This window comes from Cyrtonyx montezumae, unplaced genomic scaffold (genome assembly GCF_038088225.1).
Source record: "Cyrtonyx montezumae isolate F1298 unplaced genomic scaffold, pur_monq_1.0 scaffold_16, whole genome shotgun sequence".
In the NCBI taxonomy this organism is placed as follows: Eukaryota; Metazoa; Chordata; class Aves; order Galliformes; family Odontophoridae; genus Cyrtonyx; species Cyrtonyx montezumae.
The window spans coordinates 11,395,108-11,414,268 of NW_027071892.1; the positions used below are offsets into that span (position 1 = coordinate 11,395,108).

At 51.5% G+C, this 19,161-nt stretch overlaps 5 protein-coding genes across 10 annotated transcripts in view; 3 read left to right on the forward strand and 2 right to left on the reverse strand.

Moving 5' to 3' along the window:
• Positions 1 to 3,735, forward strand: part of SMURF1 (SMAD specific E3 ubiquitin protein ligase 1) — a 41,494-nt gene extending 37,759 nt beyond the window's left edge. For all 5 annotated transcript variants that reach the window (XM_065732826.1, XM_065732827.1, XM_065732828.1 and 2 more), the window contains one exon: positions 102 to 3,735. In XM_065732826.1, the coding sequence (XP_065588898.1) occupies positions 102 to 201 (100 nt within the window). In that variant the 3' untranslated portion in view covers positions 202 to 3,735. The remainder of the gene's footprint in view (positions 1 to 101) is intronic.
• TMEM11 (transmembrane protein 11) overlaps positions 1 to 19,161 on the reverse strand; it is a 377,196-nt gene that overhangs the window by 248,753 nt on the left and 109,282 nt on the right. The gene's annotated exons all lie outside the window — the stretch shown is intronic.
• Positions 1 to 19,161, forward strand: part of PTCD1 (pentatricopeptide repeat domain 1) — a 155,338-nt gene that overhangs the window by 107,615 nt on the left and 28,562 nt on the right. The window lies entirely within an intron of this gene.
• On the reverse strand, positions 2,911 to 7,382 carry LOC136046309 (urotensin-2 receptor-like). The gene is made up of 2 exons (XM_065732830.1): positions 6,440 to 7,382; positions 2,911 to 2,999 (listed from the first exon to the last, which is right to left on the reverse strand). Exons 1-2 carry the CDS (start codon positions 7,380 to 7,382, stop codon positions 2,911 to 2,913), a joined length of 1,032 nt encoding a protein of 343 aa, XP_065588902.1.
• RNF216 (ring finger protein 216) overlaps positions 9,080 to 19,161 on the forward strand; it is a 59,969-nt gene continuing 49,887 nt past the window's right edge. The window contains exons 1-3 of one of the 2 annotated variants that reach the window (XM_065732842.1): positions 9,080 to 9,104; positions 17,149 to 17,277; positions 18,364 to 18,497. In XM_065732842.1, the coding sequence (XP_065588914.1) occupies positions 17,211 to 17,277; positions 18,364 to 18,497 (201 nt within the window). In that variant the 5' untranslated portion in view covers positions 9,080 to 9,104; positions 17,149 to 17,210. Of the gene's footprint in view, positions 9,105 to 9,200; positions 9,281 to 17,148; positions 17,278 to 18,363; positions 18,498 to 19,161 lie in introns of those variants that run through there. The other variant, XM_065732841.1, reaches the window with a different exon arrangement.

Here is a 19,161-nt window from a genome sequence, read left to right on the forward strand (position 1 = left end):
CTAATTTAGGGTTTGTATGTTAGGTTTGGTTTTGTTTCATTTTTAATTTCAGTAAACATGTTAGATTCATCATCTGCAATGTGCTATTGTTTTATCTCTAGCTTTAACCGGATTGACATTCCGCCTTACGAGTCATATGAGAAGCTTTACGAGAAGCTGTTGACAGCTGTGGAAGAGACATGTGGGTTTGCTGTGGAGTGAAAAAGCAACCAAAGGAAACTGATGCTAGCTCATGGACCACCAAATCAAAAGCTAGAAGAAGCTTGCTGTGAACTTCCTGCTAAGCTGTCTGAAGCACCGGAACTCTAGTCAACTTGGAGATGGGTTGTCGCCCTTCCACTGTTGGTGGATGATGGTGGGGGCAGGGGCTTTTGTTGGTGGTTTCCAACTCTTTCTCCCCTTTGTTACAATAAGCCCTTCCCTCTTCTTCCATCCCCCATAAAATGAAATGCAGCCAAGTTCAGCATTTGGCTTTGGATACACAGGATATTCTGCTAGATTGTAACACATATTGTGGTAGGGTCAATGACCTATGGGTTGTGGTTTTTTTTTAATAGGAGAATCACAGTGTAATTAAGAATGAGCTTGATTTGCTGAGGACATGCAGATGGTTAGGTGTGCCTGGTTATTTTGTCTAAAATCAAGCATGAGCCCTCTAGAGTCCAGTGGGTACAGTACGTCTGACTGGCACTAGAATTTGCATTGCACATTCTAGAAACCTGATGAAAAAGTGAACTTCTAGCAGAAAATACCTCCATATGAGCATTTAACTGAAAGGCAAAGAAATACAAGTTCTGCCTTAGCAGGAAGCTCCCAGTGGAAGCTGTGGCTTACCTTGAGAAAAGTGAAAGAAATGGGGACAGCTTAAATGGTATTGTATGATTTCTTTTTGGTTGTCCTGGCTGAAACCTAATTGTTTTGCACACGAAAACAGTTATTTCCTCCTGCAGAATTACTTTCCATAGTTTGCTCAGATATAATTACCTTGCAGAGAAGCTTTGTAAGGAGGAGACAGAGGACAAAATTTTTTTCAATTCCAAAGCTGTGATTTCTGTGCCACTGTTTTACCTGAGATGTTTTTGTGACTCAAAATGGAAATCAGCAAAAGCTAAGTCAACAGAGCAAACTTCTGTTCTGAAGTTTTTGGCCGTGTGAAAGGTTTATTTGGAGGTTGTGGTAAAAGGGTAACTATACAGTGAATACATTTTAAATGCTACAGAAAGCTACTGAAGGGATTTATGACTTCAGCTCTGTAAGGATAAAAATTTCTCCAGAGAGCCATGTAAGGCTATTTTCTCAAATACCTGCTACTAATATGAAAAGGTTCTCTAACATGTTGCTAAAATAACTTCCCGGGGGAAACAAAAGCAAATCAAATATCTGAATCACTAACATTTTTTCCAGTTTGCACACCAAAATGAGGCAGTATTTTAACAAATAACACAGCTTCAGAAAGACCCAGTTATCTATCAGATGTGTCTAAACTTAAGTAAAGCAGGCTTGCCTGTATAGGATTTTTTTTCTTTGGCAAGCCTGATTTTTCAAGAAATTCATTACTGAAACATTTAACAGATGTTTTTGTTTATGGAATAGTGCATTGAAATTCCGCTGTGGGTAAGAGGTTGTTCTTAGAAGGTGTCTACTGGAATACTTCTATTTTGTCTTTTTTAAATTGAATTTGATAATAGCTTTAAACTGATAGGACAGAAAGTAGACACTTGTCAAAATTCTGGCATCGTTCTCGGTTTTGTTTGTTTGTTTCCATTGACCATAACTCTTGTGATCTGTAGTTGGGAGTGAGGATTGCATTGGAGGTGTAAATTGTACCATAGTGTGAGATTTGCACAGGGTGGCTCAAGATGCTCACCCAGCAAGACTGTACAGGAGAGGCATATTTACACCCGTGTTCTGGAGGAATCTTGTTGCAACTGGGGACTGGTTTCTGCATGGTTGGGACACTGGTGAAATTTTGTGTGTTTTGCAGAAGAGAGAGGAAATAGAGCTGTCTGTAGATGAACGCCCGTGCAGTCTTGGGCTGAGCAGCGGAATCCCCGTGGCCCTGGCTTTTCAAAATGGCTGTGAAGTCGTACCTGTTCATAGAGTGTGTTTAATCCTTTCAGTACGTTTGAATGTGCAATAAACCAGTCAGATAGGAAAAACGCGGAATGGATCATTGCCCAAAAGCTTTGCATGTAGTCTCATGTGGATTTTTCACTAAAAGAGTTGAGAAAACAGATGCTAAAGCCCACCACCGACAGAAATCCTGTCACGCAAGCTCTAAAACTGGCTTGGTAAAAACCAAGTGAGGTGAAGGTAGAGGCCCTTGATTTGGAAATCTGTAGGTCAAGTAGCTTTATGTCAATGACACAGTTGACATACGATAGTTCCTAATGTCTTTCCTAGGTCAGTGTTTTATTGAATGCACAAAATAAGAATAGGCGAGGATTGTTGTTTGCTGTATCTAAAAGCCCTTGTCAAGGTACCTCCTCCTTGCTGACAATAATGAGAATAGGGCACCGTCTTTTTAATTACTTTAGTTCTCTTTTAAACAGCTCCACCACCTCTCCCATTGTGTTGTCTTTGCAATTTTGTGCCACTTCAGTGATGATAAAGACCTTTTTTTGTATTGTTCTGTACATGCATTAGAGGCAGGCCTTAAAGCTGGATGGATCGATGGTGGATGGATGGAGGAAATGAAGAAGTGAGACAGTATGGGTTTTAAGTGATGATTTCTTCTTCCAGTGGCTGGTTTCAAGGCCAGGGAAGGATGAAAGGCCAACAGGAGTTTGTGTGGCTCAAGCCATTGACTCTATGTGGTCTCAGGGGCTGTTCTTATAAGCTCAGCTGTCTGAATTTGTGAGTGTGTTCATTCCCACTTGGTCTGCCAGCACTTGAACTGGTTGTTACTCCTCAAACTTGCCCAAAGAATAACATAAAGTCTGGTGTTCGTTCAGTCATTCCACGTTCCACCTTGTACACACGTGTGTCTTGGATCAGACCTGAAGGAAATACAAGGTACAATGTGTCTTTCATTCCTGTCCTAAAGGCAAACCTAAAAGCTGGTCCGTTGGCACAGACCTTCAGTGCTTGCCCTGATACTGCTCATCAGCCTATACTATATGCTCAGGGATGTAGGAAACCACCACTTTGCTCGTGTTTTAAATCGGGAAGAAATGAGACTGTTTTATGAATGCTGGCATTAACTTGGGCATTATGTTAGACAAGACCCTGCTTCAAAAAAGGCTGCTTGAAGCTCCAGGTGGTGAAATCAACGTTTGCTCAGAAGTATGTACTTTGTTCAAGTTGAGGTGGTTGTGAAATCCAATAGACTTTGTAAATTAGTGATCTGGCCACCAGGGCCCTCTGTAGCTCAGGTTCGGGGCCACGTGGTGCAGCAAGTTCCCAGAAACACAGTATGGATCTGTTTTTAATTTGTTAATTTTTGTTCCTCGACCACTTTATAATGTATTTTTTTTAATTTATTATTTTGTAATGTCATGTTTAAGTATTGCTGCTATCCTTGTTATTCTTCCCACTGTTTTTATTGCAGATTTATTTTGTGAAAGTTGTACACTAATGTTTCATTTTATGTCTAAATCAAAGTATTTAAAGAAATACTAGTTCTATTTAATGTGGTTATGGAACCAGCTGGAATAAACAGTGATTGTATAGTAGGCTGGACCCAGGAGGTCATGTTCATTTTTGTTACATATGCAATAAACTCACAACTTTAAACTCTTGCTATCCACCGCTTCGTTAATGTATTTATGGAAGCCACAGGAAAACTGATACTCTCATAAGGAAATGTGGGAGAGCACTGTGCTCAGCTCAGCTGGAGATGGGGGTGGAGGACAGAGTCACAAGGAGGCAACAACAAAAAAACCCATTGTGGCCACTGAGATAAACCTGTAGCATTACAAAATACTCAGTGGGGTTATAAAATGACCCTGTTTGTTTTACAGACGCAGTGTGGCGTGGTGAAGCTTTGCTGCTGCCTGGTGACTACCAAGCGTCGGCGTCTGACAGAGCTGCCTCACCTTGTGCTCAGTGCAGGTACCTGCAGTGGGAAGCTGGGGTGGGCAAGCTGTGAAAACACTGCTGATTTCACAGGCTTACATAGACAGCTCAACTAAAGCTCCTCCTTTCTAGAGAGCGTTCATTTCATTCCTTCTCTGGCTGTTTACCAGCCTTCATCCATTTCTCTTCTTTTATGTCCCATTACTTTTCCAAAATCTCAGTTTTCAGGGGAAATAAAAAAGACCTCTTGGTGACAGCTGGGGAAAGATTGATGAATGCTGATGAATCTTTGCTTTCCTGTACTTCTGTGAGTGGAGAAGCAGTGGTGTGAGTCCGCATGCAGACAGTGCTGTGATTATGGAGCGTGCATGCAGCTCAGCCTTCCCTCCCAGAGATGTTTCCTTCATCTGTGTGGATTCTGTTTGACTTTATTTTTAAGTTATATATTCTTCGAGCCACTTCACAGCATGGCCAAACACACCAGCAGGTTTCTCCGGAGTAACCTAGTGGTTGTGGAGGGGCTGCTGTAGGACTCTTGCACTACGTGAGCTTTTGAGAAACTGATTAACAAATCACAGTTTCTCTTAAGAGATGTTACAGAAAAGTAAATCACTCTTTTGCAGAAGCTTGGCAGGTCGATTAAATTCCTCAGGTTAAATTTTCCAGTCTCTGCCTCCTTCTGCAGGGTGTACAAAAACAGTCTGTGAGGAGTGCTGGTCTAGGAGTGGCAATTTGTGTTCTGATTTATGATGATGCTCCTGTGTCCTTGGCACTCAGCCTGCCTGGGGCAAGACAGCCCTGCTGCACACTAGGGTGTACTTGACGAAAGCACAGCAGAATGTATTTTAATTTATGAATGCTTTCTGCTGACAAACCCCTTTCTGTTTTCTTTGGTGGCTTGCAGTTTGATACCTTGCTATAAACCCTCCCATCATTTTCTTCTTGCAGGCATTTCTTTCACATGTGGTTTAAAGTAATGCTAAAGCCCTACAGCTTTGCCAGCCAACACTTACAGACAAAATCCCTTTAGGTGCGGTGGGGCAGGAAGGGATAATGCCTCTCTTCCTGATTTGGCTGACTTGAAATAACATCAAGCCTAAATGTATAACCCTCGTCTGCAATCTTGCAGTTAGTGGCTGGGTGAATAATGCAAACAATGCCCACGTGTCCTGTGGATCCCCTTCCAGTCTCAGCTGGAGCGTTATTTCATGGTTTGGATCCCCATACAGAGAGGAGGAACCCTTTAACCTAAGACCCGTGCTCTACTTGCCCCAGAACAAAAGAAAATGTGTCTGGAGCCCTTAGTGCTGGCTGTGAGATGACAGGAAGAGGGGCTTAGGCATCAACAGGTTAAGAATGACTTCTTTTTTTCCTTCTGCCACAACCTGGCTTTTATGGACCGCAGGAGAGGAGCGTTTAAAGGGAGGGTAAGTGCAGCTTTGCAGACAGCTGCTGCAGAGCCCTGCCAAGTCTGTGGGGCTCTGTCCCAGATTCTGCAGCAGCTGGCAAACGGGCCGGGGGTTGGGCTGTGCCTGGAAACCGTATGGCTGAGCTGGGCGGTTCTGGTGGAGGGAGGGGATGGAGGGAGACGTTCCTGGAGGAGCCAGGAGACCCTGGCATCACTCTTGGTATTTGGTCGGGTTCTAGAACGAAACCTGGATGTGGTGGTAAGGAGAGAATAAGAAAGCAACGAGGACTTAACCTGGTCTCTTCTACAGAGCTAACCTTGATCCAAGAAAGCTACAGACACTGAATCATTCTGGGCAAGTATTTGGTCTGGGAGACTTTGGAGCGGAACTTTAATTGGATGCTGATTAAATGAGTCCAGAAAGAGGGGGCTGACCTGGGGACACTGCTCAGAGTCCCCCATGCCTAGGGCTCCTCACGCCTTTGCTCTGTTGGATATCAAGGGGGAGATTCACCCCCTCCACCCCCACGAGGAACCGTTGGGGAGCAGAGATGCCATCCCCTTGTGCAGGGAACCTGGGCTCATCTGAAGGTCTGCCTGAACCAACCAGGGGCAGTGCTTCCAGAGCTCCTGACATGGGAGGGGGCCCAGGGCTCTGGTTTCCCCTAACAAATCTAGTGCTAGATTACTTTCCAGTAGAGCTCCTGGTAGAAACGTAACGACAAGAAGCACGTTCATCAAAAGGCTCAGAGCAAGTTCAGTGATGGGAGCCGCCCCGCTCCTATCCTTTTATTGCCATAACCAGCACCTTACCAGTCTCACCCGGGTAGCAACGACACGCCACAGCCCTCAGCAAAAACGGAGGAAAAAGCATCTGTGCCACCTGCCCGGCGGCACCCGCCTCTCACAGACCGCAGTCGTCCTCTCCGGAGCCCCCCAGAGGAGGGCTGGGGACCGGCGGCTGTGCGGAGCAGCCCCGCTGGGCGGCCCGCTGCTGTCTCTGCAGGTACTCACTGTAGTTCTTGGAGAGCAGCGTGTAGAGGAAGGGGTTGACGCAGCTGTTGCTGTAGGCCAAGCAGGTCACCAGGAAGTTGATGGGGACGGTGGTGGAGCCGCCCCGCTCCCCACGCTCGTGCCAGTAGAGACTGAAGAGCTGCCACAGCCAGAAGGGCACGAAGCAAGCCCAGTAGGCGAGCACGATGCTGAAGATCATGTACAGCACCTTCTGCTTGGGACAGCGGCTGGCGTGTCTGGCATGGGCTACCAGAGCCCTCTGGGACTTCCAGTAGGTCCTGGCCAGCTTGGCGTACACGCAGCAGATGGTGACACCCGGGGCAAGGATGCAGGTGTTGAAGAGGATGGTGAGGTACACCTTATAGGGCCCCATCCGCCACTTGGGGTGGCACATACGCTTGGTCACCCCGTGGCGGTGGCTGGTGCGCAGGTCGATGAGGATCATGCTGGGCAGGGCGAGGAGGAAGGCTGCCAGCCACGCCAGGAAAGTGAGCGCCCGCCGACGGTCCCTTGAGCGCCGCAGCGTGGCCAGAGGGCGGGCGACGGCCAGGTAGCGCTCGGTGCTCATGATGGTCAGGATGAAGATGCTGGCGTGCATGGTGAGGAGGTCGAGGCTGAAGAGAATCCTGCAGCCCAGGTCTCCGAAGTACCAATCCCGCACAAAGTAGGTGCACACCACGAAGGGGATGGTGGACAGGTAGAGGAGGTCGGCCAGGGCCAAGTTGATGATGTAAATGTACATGGAGCCGCTGCACCTCATGGAGACAGTGGTGACCACCAGCGTGTAGATGTTCCCCGCCGCGCCCACCACGCACATGGTGCCCAGGATGCAGCCCAGGAAGGAGGTGGCCAGGAGGTCGCCGGCACTATCGGACGTGGCGTTGAGTTGGGTGCTGCCATTCTTGAGGTGGCACAGCCCTGGGGTGCACGTGCCCGGCTCCATCCTCACTGCTCCTCTCGCAGCTGGGACGGGACCTCACCAGCAGCCACCCCCGAGGTCACCGCCCTGGAGGGAATCCCAGACTGCAGAGCCACGGCTCCTCGTTGTGTTGTCCCAGTTGCAGCACCCGCAGCGGTGGTAGCACTCAGTGTGTGGCTCTCTCCTGCACAGCCTGGAAAAGCCATCCTCCATGCACCCGCCTTCCTGCGGCCGAGGGAGGGACGAGGCAAGGGCGGAGGTGGGATTTGTCCCTCTGCCCTCCAGCGGGATGGAGCACGGCGGCTGCTCCCACTGCCACCCACTGGGATGCTGGCACTGCTCCTCACTGGGAGGGGGGGGGGGGGGGGGGAAAGCACCGATTTCTCCATGTCAGAAACTTTTCCTTGGGGTTTTCTCCCTCTCGGAGGATGGGAAGGAGAAAAGAGAAAACAGAGCATCACCTCGATCCCTCCCAGAGTTGATGGCGATGGGAGACTTGCCCTGGCACCCACCCCTTCGGGTCCTCCCTTCCATGCAGCACCAGCATTAAGGCAGAGAGCAAAAAAATAAAAAACTGCTTTGAGCAGAATCAAAACGGGCGGTGCTGCCAGGAAAATGCAACAGCCTTCTCCGGAGTCACATTAGAAACCTCCAGGTCTGTGTTGCCAGCTGTGCACCCATGCTGGTCAAGTCTGTGCCAGGGCTGCGCAGAGCAAAAGGGCTCTCTACGGGGCCACACTCCTTGCAAGAAGGCATCGGGTATCGAAGGGAAATCAACATTGCAGGAACACTTGCAGTGTCCTCCTGCCCTTGGAGCTGCTCCATCCCCCGGGCACAAAAAGCACAGCGATGGGATAAGTGAGAAATGTGCAGAACTGGGTGTTATAAGGAGTGTGTTGGGGGCTAGGGGGAGTCTGAAGAGGGGCAGCGTGGGAGTGCTGAAGGCTGCAGAGTGCTCTGGAATGCTGTGGCAGTGCTGGGAAGGGGAGGGAGGTCCAGGAGCAGAGGAGAAAATTCGTGGGAGCAGTCTAGATAAGGGGAAAACATTCTAAAAAGGCTCTGGATTGGGGGAAACTGATCCTAGAAAGGTTCTGGATTGAAGGGGAAAATCATAGATAGGGCCTAAAGAAGGGGGAGGAATAGATCCTACAAATGTTTGGGGGGGGGGGCCTAAAAAAGGTCTAGATTAAGGGGGGGACGTCTTGAAAAGGCTCTGACCCATGGTGGGGGGAATCCTAGAAAGGGTCTAAATCTGGGAAAGGGGAGGAAGTCCTTGAAAGGTTCCAATTGGGATGGGGTGATGGGTGAGAAGATGTCCTGCAAAGGCTCAGGAAGGGGGGAAGAATGGGAATCCCAGAGAAGACTCCAAGGAAGGCGGTGAGTGCGTGGGGCGGGGGGGGGTGGGACTGCAGCCTCACTTGGCAGGGCACCCCCACGAGGAACACGGGACCCCCGTAGGGGACGTTGTGCCCCCCTATGTCAGGACGTCTCCGAGCATTTCACGGCGTGCTCCCCCTCCAGGGCTCATGGGATCCCATATAGACCACCCCCCACCCCACAGCGCGGCCGCCCCATAGGAGACTCCGCGAGCCGGCGCTCCATTGGGCACCACGTGCCCTCCGCTAGCCCCGCCCATTTTCAGTTTACCCCGCCCTCTCCATTAGCCCCGCCCCTCCCGCCACCACGCAGCGCCCGGAAGGGGGCGGGGCGCTGCCTCCTGGAGGACCGCCCCCCGCGCACTCTATGGTACGTTCGCCGCGACGGGACCTCCAGGGCCGCCCTTCTGTCCCTCTCCTCTCGTCCCCCTCCCCAGTTCCCGCCGCTCTTCTCTATGGTGCGGGGCGGGGCGGTCACGTGCTGCGCGCAGGCCGGAAGGAGCGAGGCAGCGGCGGCTAAATGGAGCGGGGCCGGCGGGCGGCCCGGTGAGTACCGCCCGCGGGCCGCCCCGGGAGGCGGCGGGGAGGGCTCGGGGCCGCCTCGGCATCGGCTCCTCGCAGCTTCCGCCGGGCCGGGGCCGTGCTCGGGTGCCCGCGGGGCTGCGGCCCTGTCCCGGGCCCCGCTGCTGCGTGACCCCTCCGCTGAGCGGTCCGCGGCCCTCGGCCCCCGCTCCGGCTGCGCTCCTGCGGGGGTTCGGCGCCTCTGCTGCCCCTCCGTGTGCTCGTGGGGACGGCCGTGAGAGGGGAAGCCGAAGCTCCGCGTCCTCGGGGGCCGTGTCAGCGACGCCTCTCCGCACCCGTGTGCTGTGGGTCCCTGTGCCGGGTGTGAAGTCCCCAAAGGCGCGGTGCTGCTGGGATGGGGAGGTTGGGGGTCCCGGAGGAAGGCACGCGTGGGCCCAGCGCATCGCCCCACGGGTGTGTGGCTGAGCCCCGGGTGCTCCTGCTCTGCCGCTGGCAGCACGCTCAGGAGCTCATGCCCAGCGGCGTGCTTCTCACCTCGTGTTTCCGTTACGACCAGAAGTGTCGTCTGTGTGTCCTCTGCCGGCTTACCTGGGGCCTTGCTGCGGTGCTCGGACCAGAAACAGAACACACGTGGAGAAGTTGAGCCGTCCGTGTGTCCCTTCAGCTCCTTCTGCTCGCTGGGCAGCACTCAGCCCCTCCGTGGAGCACTGGGGTGCAGTTGCTGGTTTGGGACTTCTGGTGCTTCACAGTGAGAAAGCTGACATGGTGCTGCTGGGCCCCTGTCTTTTGGTTACTGCTGCAGTCTCTTCTTGCATTTGCTTTGAAGCGTGTTGAGTGCTGTGCTGCAGTCCTGGTTTAATCACATATCTCATCATAAAGAGTGATAGCTGCTTGTCTGCGTCTGCTGGAGCAACTGCAGGAGGCTCCCAGAAGCAATGGAGCATGAGGTGGGCGTCTGGGTGGGGGGGCTGGGTTACACAGTGTGCTCCTCCTGCTGCTGGGGAGCACGGGGTGAGCTGTGCCCTGCCTTCTGGGAGGAGAGGGGCTGTGTGGGACCTGTACACATGAGTCTGGAGTGGATCTTGGTATGTTCCTGCACAGCACTGTGCTGTAACAGTACACGGTGTGAACCATACAGTGGGACCCGTGTGCTTTAGGTAGTGTGGCTAATAAACAGAGCTTGTGCCTGATTCCCGGGGCTGGAGGAAGGCTCCCCTGCTTCCTGCAGCTCTGCAGCAGCACTCAGTGCTGCATTTTGATAACGGGCTCTCCTCTGCCTCCTCTTTACTTTTCCTTCCTCAAGCGCTTTCCTTTCGGCCTGGTTGCAGGCGTCCTTGGGTGGCTGCTCCCAGCACGGTGGCTGGGGTGGGCTCTGCTGACAACAAGGTGCGTTATGGTTTACAACAAGGTGCTGGCAGCCTGACCCTGCTTCAGAAGCTGCCCCAGGACTCCAGATCCCATGGCAGGCCCCAGCTTTGTCTGCTGGGAATGCAGCAGGCGTTGCTGCCGGCAGTGTGCAACCAGCACTGCCTCTGACAGCTCTGCTCATAGCAGTGTGCCTTGTGCTTCGAAACTGGACACAAGCTGCTGAAAAGTCCCGTGGCAAAAACAGGTGGAGAGCAACACCAGCACAGCTGGGGAGAGGCAGGAAGTGTGACTCGAGGGCTAATTAGCAATGCCTGGGCAGCACAGGCCCCAGTGAGAGGGAGGCAGAGCCCTCTGGGTGTTGCCAGCGCCTGCTGGAAGAGACTCTCATTCAATCACTTGTTTGCGGTGGACGCCTTTGGGTTTGGTTTTTGGGAGTCACGGTTTGCTGGAGCGGTGTGGGCACATGGGCACAGCTGTGGTGTCAGTGCTTACTGGAGCCACATTCTTTTTGTGAAAGTCAGAGCTACACCACTAATTCTCTGTGTCAGGAGTTTGCTTTTTCATGTGGATTCAGTCTGGAGATATTTTAAGTCTGTGTTTCAGCATATTTGAATTCAAACGTGGGCCCCTGTTTGTAAAAGAGGGGCTCTGATACCCACAGATGTCTGTTTGTGCACTGGAGCTCTGTGCACAGCATGCCATGGTGGATGGGTGGACTTGGTTTGAACTACCCCATGTGGTTTCAACTGCTCTGAGAAGGCTCTCCTCGCTGGGGTGGGTGCATGGCCAGCAGCAAGAAGCATGCAGCTGGTTTGGGATGCCAGCAGCAGCCCAGGGGATACGTTCATCGCTGTTCTGCTGTGGCAGTTCCTGCACTGGTGTGTGAAGAGCATTGTAAGCAGGTTGCTGGGGTGGAGACCCTGGGTCCAGGAAGGGCAGGCAGGGAGAGGAGCAGCACTTAGTGCCCTGGGTGCTGGAGTGGGCTCTGCTCTCTGAAGCACTGGGATGGAGGTAGCTGCCGTGCCATCACACTCTTGCTGCCGTTGTGTCCCTTGTACAGAACCTCAAGCTTAGTTCGGAAGCAGCTCAGGAGTGACACTGTTTCCTCAGGGTCAGTGCCGAAGAGCTTATGATGGTTTAAAATTTGTAATTATCCTCAGGAAAGCTGAATTGCTGAGGAGTAGGAAAAGCTGCTGCTGTTGAGTGATGCTGCTCTCAGAGGGGAGCAGGGTGGGTGGTGCTGTGGGCAGCTGCAGTTGGGTGCTCGGTGGTGGTCTCCTGGATCTGTGTGACCACAGGCCTGGGTGATTAACACACGGTGCTTTGTTCTTTGGTTTTTTTGCTGTCCAGTTGATCACTTGTTCCGTGAATTATAACGGATTCATAGCAGAGTAATTGTGGGTGTGGAACTTTCCTCGGTCTGGCAGTGGTCTGATGTCACTGTGGTTGAGCTGTGAGCCTGGAGGGGTTCCCCTTGTGCGAAAGCTGCTGGCTGCTCACGGTGCTCTGGGCCCTCCAGGAGGCTTTCCAGTGCTTGTCAAGCTGCAGCAGTGTGTGGGGTGGAGGTCAGGGTGCCAGGAGGTGATGTGCTGTGCCCTGGGAACGTGGCTGTTGTCAGCAGTGAACCCCTGCTATGGGGAATCACAGCTCCTGGCTGCCCCCTGTGCAGCTGCTTGGAAGAGGATGCTGTTGGAGTAAATGGTGTGAGCTGTGAAGTTGCTCCTTTTGGAGGCCCCCTGTCCTGGGATGTTTGACACCTGCAGGAGGATGGTTGGAGGAGAACTTCCAAGTTGATACGTGGGAGGTGCTGAGCAGATTGGCACGGAAACCTCCAGGCATGGTTTTGCCAGACCCCAGCTTCCCAAGTGCAGCTTTGGCCTTTGTTCCAGGGCGCTCTGCAGGGTGGCAGCGTCACATCAGCAGCCTGTGGTGGTCTTGAAGCCCTCTGGCTCTTCCCACAGCTCAAGATTGCCTCAGTGCCTTGCAGCCTCGTGGTCTGGGCTACTCAGTCCCTTGTTAGTCATCAAGCAGCTGAACTGCTTTATTTCTCTGCTTGCAGTACAAATCTGAGCTGGGAACCTGAAGGCATGCATCCCACCTTGCTGAATGCAAGAGTTGCACTCCACTTACTTTGTTCTCTTATAGCTTTTAAAGGTGACATTCGGGTTTTCTTTTCTAAAGAAAAAAGGAAAGCACTGCTGAGGATCTGGGAAGGAAACGCTGTGTCTTTTCTCCTGGAGAGCTCTGCGAGGTGTAAGTAGCAGAGAAGTGCTCTCACATATATCCCAGGGCATGGAGGTGGCTCTTTTCTGTATGGCCTCTGGGCTGATGGGGAGGAGGAGGCAGTGCCATCGCCACCAGCTGGGGCACACACGGGTGTGTGTCACATCTGCACGCTCTGTTTCTTTCAATAGCAGTGCTGCTCAGAGGGAAGGGCCTTTGCTCAGCGTGCCTGGGAGTTTGAGGCTTAAAGAAAGAATTACAGTTTGCTCTGGAAGTAGCAAAGATGCAATTCGTGTGGTTCTGTGTGCTCTGTCCCCCCTCCTTAGATCACAAGATCAGAACAGCGCGCTTCTTTAAAGCAATGTCTTGGGAGGTGGATGGGCTGTGGTGCAGCCTGGGAGGTTCTGTGCTGCCATCACAAGGTGTTGGAGGTGCCGGGCACGCAGCTCAGGAAATAAATGTTTGAAAGTCGTCTTACCCGCCCAAGGAGAGCTCATAGGGAAAGCTACTGCCATTGTAGGTGGGTACAGTAAGGCCAGGCAGGTTGCGGTCTTCTTGTGCTTCGTGTTAGCAGATGGCAGTGGAGCACGTCCCAGGGCTGTGGCTGAGCACACCCGAATGGCACAACCACGAGTGAGGCTGATGGGATACGTGGTGCCATAACTGGGGAAGCAGCAGTGATGTGACCTAGACTGGCAGCTCTGGCTGTGTTCCTTTGCAAGGTGTGCGCAGTGGTTTCCTTGCACCCAGCAAACAGAGCCTGCTGGCGTTTCTTGCTGGCCTTGTTTCAGATGGGATGAAGCTGCTTGGCCCAATAAGCACTGCTAAGCTCTCCCCGCTTCTGCTGGATGGCTGTTACAAGGAGCTGCCCCCAGCAGACTGAACCCTTTGAAACGTTTCACTGAAAGCTTAGCAGTAGGTCAGGGGGAGTTTATTTTGTTTTATTTGTTTGGGTTTTTTTTTCCTCAAGGGCTGAGTTTTAGCTTTTCAGTTTGCTGCCTGTCACAAGCCATGCATTATTTAAGCAGCTTCTCTTTGTTTTAGCAGCTTGAGATGAGCCAGAAACTCACCTTGCTTGCAGGCGACCAGCAGCCACGGTGCTGCCTGCAGGCACAAGGCAGGAGTTGGTGCTCTTCTGTCAGCACAGGTGAGCAGCACTGGTGTTGCTGTGTGGCAGAGAGGCTAAGGCACACCGTGACTGGATGCTGCTGACGTCTCTTTCAAGTTGTGCTTTTCTTTCCCCCCCCCCCCCCTCCATTTGGTCGTGGTTTTAATTCCAACTTCCCCTGCAGTGCTTCCTGCAAGTCCTGCTGCCTTCGGCTGGAGCCAGGGAAGAGCGCTTCGTGTCTGCTCCCATCTCGGGTATGTGGGAGTTCAAAACTTGAGATGCTCTAAGCAGGAAGAAAAATAGACTGCACTGTGTTAGGGAGGGGAAGTCCCCCTTGACTGTCACTTTAAATCCCAGCAGCATCTGAAGATGCTTTTTACAGCACAGACAGAAGGTGGAGGGAGCTGCTCGGGTTCTGCTCCAGTTCCTGCAAGCCGGAAACTTCTGCCTGTGCTGGGAGTTGGAATAGATGCACTGCAATGCTGCTTGCTATTTTTAGGCTAGGCTGAAAATAGGAAACGTGGGGATTTTGAGTGGGATTGGAGACTCATGTGTAAGCAGTCAGCCTGCACTTGTGACCTGCTTTTACCTCCTAGTAGCAGATCTGTGTGGTTGGAGTGGTGGCTTTGGAGAGGGCACGTGTGTGTGCACAGGTTGCTCGGGAGGTGTGTATGGCTTCAGCTGTCAGGTCTTCCTTTTAAAATGGTTCTTCTATCCTGCCCTTGTTTTGTGAAGCTAATAGTTGTGCTGGGGCTCTGTTATAGGTGGCCTTATTCTTTACAAACAAGCATAAAAGTCACAGAGGTGGTGTGGGATAGCTTCTTTCCATGTCCCTTGCTTGCCTTCGTTGTATTGTTTATGTAGGGCAGCCCCCTGCGGTGGCTTTGATCTTGTTACCTCACTTTCTTTGCGATCTGGTGCCATGAAGTGAGAAACCTGTGGTTGTGCCAGTGAGTGCTATTCTGTGAGTCTTTGGGTGATGTGCAGGGGGCAGACAGTCTGTGATCCCACGCGTCTTTACAGAGCATTTCCTGCACCTCTTCCTTGATGCTCAAGGAGCAAGTTGCTCTCTGGACAATCCAGAGCTGCCTTTGGAGGTCAGTGTCCAAATAGGAAGGGTGGGGGGCTAGCTCAGCACCTCCCAGCCTCTCTGGTATGGGGGCGAGAATCAGGGAGGAAAAAAAGAGTAAAGCGTATGGGCTGAGATAATTTAATGGAACAGAGAAGGAAAGAAAAATAATGATGGGATGTACAGAACAAGTGGTGCACAGTGTGCTTGCTCCCCACCTGCTGAGCGATGCCTGGCCAGTTCCCAGGCTGTGCTCCTTGCTTCAGTGTAAGCACGGTGTGGAGGAGCCAGAACACGGTGCCATCAGCTCTGTGCTCAGCCTCAGCCCACAGCGCAGCACTGTTACCAGTACCCAGCTCTGCTGGTGCACTGCACGCCCCTGCAGGGGGAGAGTGTCATCCACCGAGCTCTGCGTGGAGCAGATCCAAGCAGACACCTGTCTAGCCTCTGTCTGTGCTCTTAGATGCTGCAGAGCTGATGTGTGGCTTTTCCCTCTCCATCCAGTCTCGATCAATCCTTTGCTGTGTGATGGCTGGAGCGGTGGCTTCCCCTTGCACAGTGCGTGGCTCCCAAGGCCGTGGGGCTGAGCTGAGTGCTGTGTGGGGCAGCATGCAGGAGTGCTGGGCTCGGATGCACCCAGCTGGCTCCAGGCCTGTGGCTGCTATTCCTGGTGCTGCCTTTCACCTGCTCGCTGACCTTGGCCGTGCTGCTCCTTTCAGTGCTTCTGTTTCTTTATCTTGTAAGTGGTGAGAACAACATTGATCTTGTTTTTCTAAAGCACTTTGAGGGCTTAGGATGGGAAAGTGGCGAGGCAAGGCAAGGTGATAGCTATTCACGAGTACCAGGCAAATGCAACTGGAATAATGTGGATGTGACCTTTAAAAAGGAGAGTGCTTTCAGCAGGCGTGCTTACCCATAGATGAAGGAGGAGAGCAGCACTTCTGTGCTGCTCTGACCACCAAAGTGGCACTCAGAGCAAGGCTTGTTTCTCCTTGCACAAAAGGCAGAAGCTGAGGAACCTTGTGGAAACAACCCCAGGGTCTTGGTTCTCGAGGAGAAGTGTGTTCCTGTTTTTTTCAGGATGGGGGTGACTAGTTCCTGGGGGGAGCACGTATGTTCAAGTTGATGGCGTGTGTCTGAACGGATTCTGTCATGCTGTGCCAGCTGCAAATCCTGCTCCCTGCAGAGGAGGTTGAGTAGAATGGCTGAGGAAGGATTTACGCTGCTCTTGTGTACCAGCAAAAGAGTTTTAGAGCAGACCCACCATTTCCTTCCAATGTATTCAGCAGTAAATATTTAATAATACGCATTCCTTGATGCTCTAACAATGAGACGAATGCTTCTCAATACAAAGACCTTTCTTGTTCCAGTGACCAAATACTGTTCCAAGTTCAGTCTGTGTTTAGCTGTTGTATGACAGCTGGAGCTGGGAGCTGTGGGCTGTCAGAGCACAAAATGGGAACGTGCTGTTCAGGTTGCAGAGATCCCTCCCATCCCCTAATCCCATCCTGCAGCCCCCAGCTCTGTGTGGTGCCTGGCTGCCAGCAGGTGGGTGGCAGAGCTCAGTCCCAAAAGCTCTGTCCTAGGAAGGAGCTTGATCCCTTGTGTCTGTCTGGTTTGAGAGCAGGTGATGTGCTCTGGAGTCTCTAGCAAGCTGTAGTAGAGGAGGGGATGTGTCACAGAGCAGGCAAGGCTGTTCTTCAGAACAGCAGGTGATGGCAGAGCAGCATTTTCTGTAAGTGCTGCTTGTCCCTGGGCCTGATCACATGCTGCTCTTGCTCTGCAGCCCCAGCTCTGCCTGCACACGGGGCCCTGGCTGTTCCCTGCAGTGGGTGCTGGCTGTGAAGGCTCAGAGCCCGGGGCACACAGCTCTGCTCTGCAGCTTCCGCTCCTGTTACCAGCAAGTGGTGGCAGAAACACCGCTCTGAGTTTCTGACTTCTTGGAAACAGAAAACAGTTCTGATCACAGCTGCACAGGGCCTGAGTGCTGGCTGGGCAGCAGAGCATCACCTCCTGCAGCTGCGCTACTCTGAGCACCTTCGTGCCCTCCTCCTCCGTGGGCCTGGCTGTGCTGAAAGCCAGAACTGAAACCAAAACATGCTTTACCCTGTTTTTGTCTTCCAGTTCCTCACTCTAGCCTGAGTGCCATGCCTGGGCCTTGATGCTTCTGGGAACAGCTACTGAAAATGGCAGAGAGAGGTGGAAATGAAGAAGCAGTTCACTTAAGCAGCTTCCATAGTCACCGAGGGAAAGGTGAGCATTGATTTGTGCACGTTTTCCAAAGTCACATTTGTACAGCCCTGCTTACAAGCAGTAGGAATAATAGATAGTAAGCATGCAGGAGTGATGTTACTAGAAAACCGCTTGTGCTCTGCCTCATCGTGCCACACACTGCTGTTCTGTTTGATTTTCTATAGATAGCTGCTAAGCCTCTCATTTTATGCTGATGTGCAAAATGTTTGGCTCTTGCCTCTGTGTTGTTGTACTGCCTTAAGGCAGAGTGCTAGCTCGTTGCCTGTGCAGAGGAGTTCCAGCAGATCTGGGGGGCTCATGGGGCTCTACCCATTAACAACCTGAAAGAACAGGGCTGAGCTTTCAGATCCCAGCAGGCTGTGTGCAATGCTGCCCAGTCCTTTGAGTGCACTTCAGAGTGGCACTTTCTCAAAATGTCTGAAAGGTGAGGTGGCTGTGTGTTGATTTGCTGCAGAGTTACAAAAGTGTAAACCAAAACGCTGTGTCAAGTCATGGGAAAAGTTTGGGTGTGTGCTGCTCTCAGGGTACAGAAACCCTCTGCCTGGTGCTTCCCTCCCTGTTTCCAGCAGCTTTGCTCAGTAGCATCTTTATTATGCTTTTGACAAACCTTGAAGACTGCCATCTAATAGCAGGGTATCGTCTGCACTCTCAGTCAGGGGCCCTATCTCTTGCTCTCGTAAGGTGCTCCTGCAAAGTCACTCAGAAGATGCCAAATTGTGCACGGAGCCTTATCTGCCCTCTGGAATGTACTGCACATTAATAAAAGAAAGTGTGTTATGCCTGAGATACTGAAAGTTCGGGGTGTCTCTCTAAAAATTACTCTACATGAATTACTGGGTGGTACAGTTTTTGCAGCATCTTGACTCCTGCTTACACTTAGGATGGGGGAATCTCTGCATACAAGCATTTCAGGCATATGCCATCATGGTCTCTTGACCTATAGTTCATGCAAGGCTTTGTTCTGAGGATCATAGTGGCTGTGACCTTAAAGTGTTTCTTCCCTGTTGCTGCAATGCAAATGTGAGGATTGCTTTTCCAGATGTTTTGATAATTTGCAAGCAGCTAACGTGACTTACCTTGCTGCAGACCGAATAAACCGCAGGGATGAAGGTCTTATCATGATATCAGATTCCTCGGATGAAGAATTACCTTTGCAGGAAACACCAGCAGAGCAGCAGCACGAGGATGATGATGATGAAGATGTGGTCATCTTGGCAGAGGTAGTTTTTAATTTTTGTATGTGTTGCTGCTTTATTCAAAGCCTTTATAACCAACTCAGGTAGAGATAGCCAGTGTATTCCTGTGGGAGCCCTGCGTGGTTCACATGGTTTCATTAGGGTGTCTGAAACGAGCGTTGACCTGAGAGCATTTCACTGGGTTTGAGTCTTTAGTCATATTTTGGGCACAGGAGACGAGAACTAGATCGTTAACTGCATAGTATTTGAAGTTATACTTAACTTTTTGGAAGCTAGAGTCTTCAAAACCTGCCTTGCTTAACCTCTGCTGTGCAGTTCAGAATACATCCCACTTTTCTGTTAAAGTAACCAGAGGCATTGAGGAAATGGGTTGCAAAGACACTTGTCTGTTTCTTTCTTGCACACAGTGGCAGAGAATCTTCAGCTCCTACTTGCATTCAGCAATCTTAGCTCGCCAGAGGCAGGAGCAAGGCCAGAGATGAACATTTTGAGCTTTAGTTCCTGCTGCCTGTACAAATGATTTGCTGAGGTGCAAATACACCACCAATTAGCTTCTGCTTCTCAGACTGTCTGGGAACGGAGTGGGAATTGGGGTGAGCTCTGGGAATTATTCCAGTGTTGAAAGTCCTGTGCAACCCCAGTTCTGCTGAATGTTCTCTTATAACTAGTGCTCTCTTAGCACCCAGGG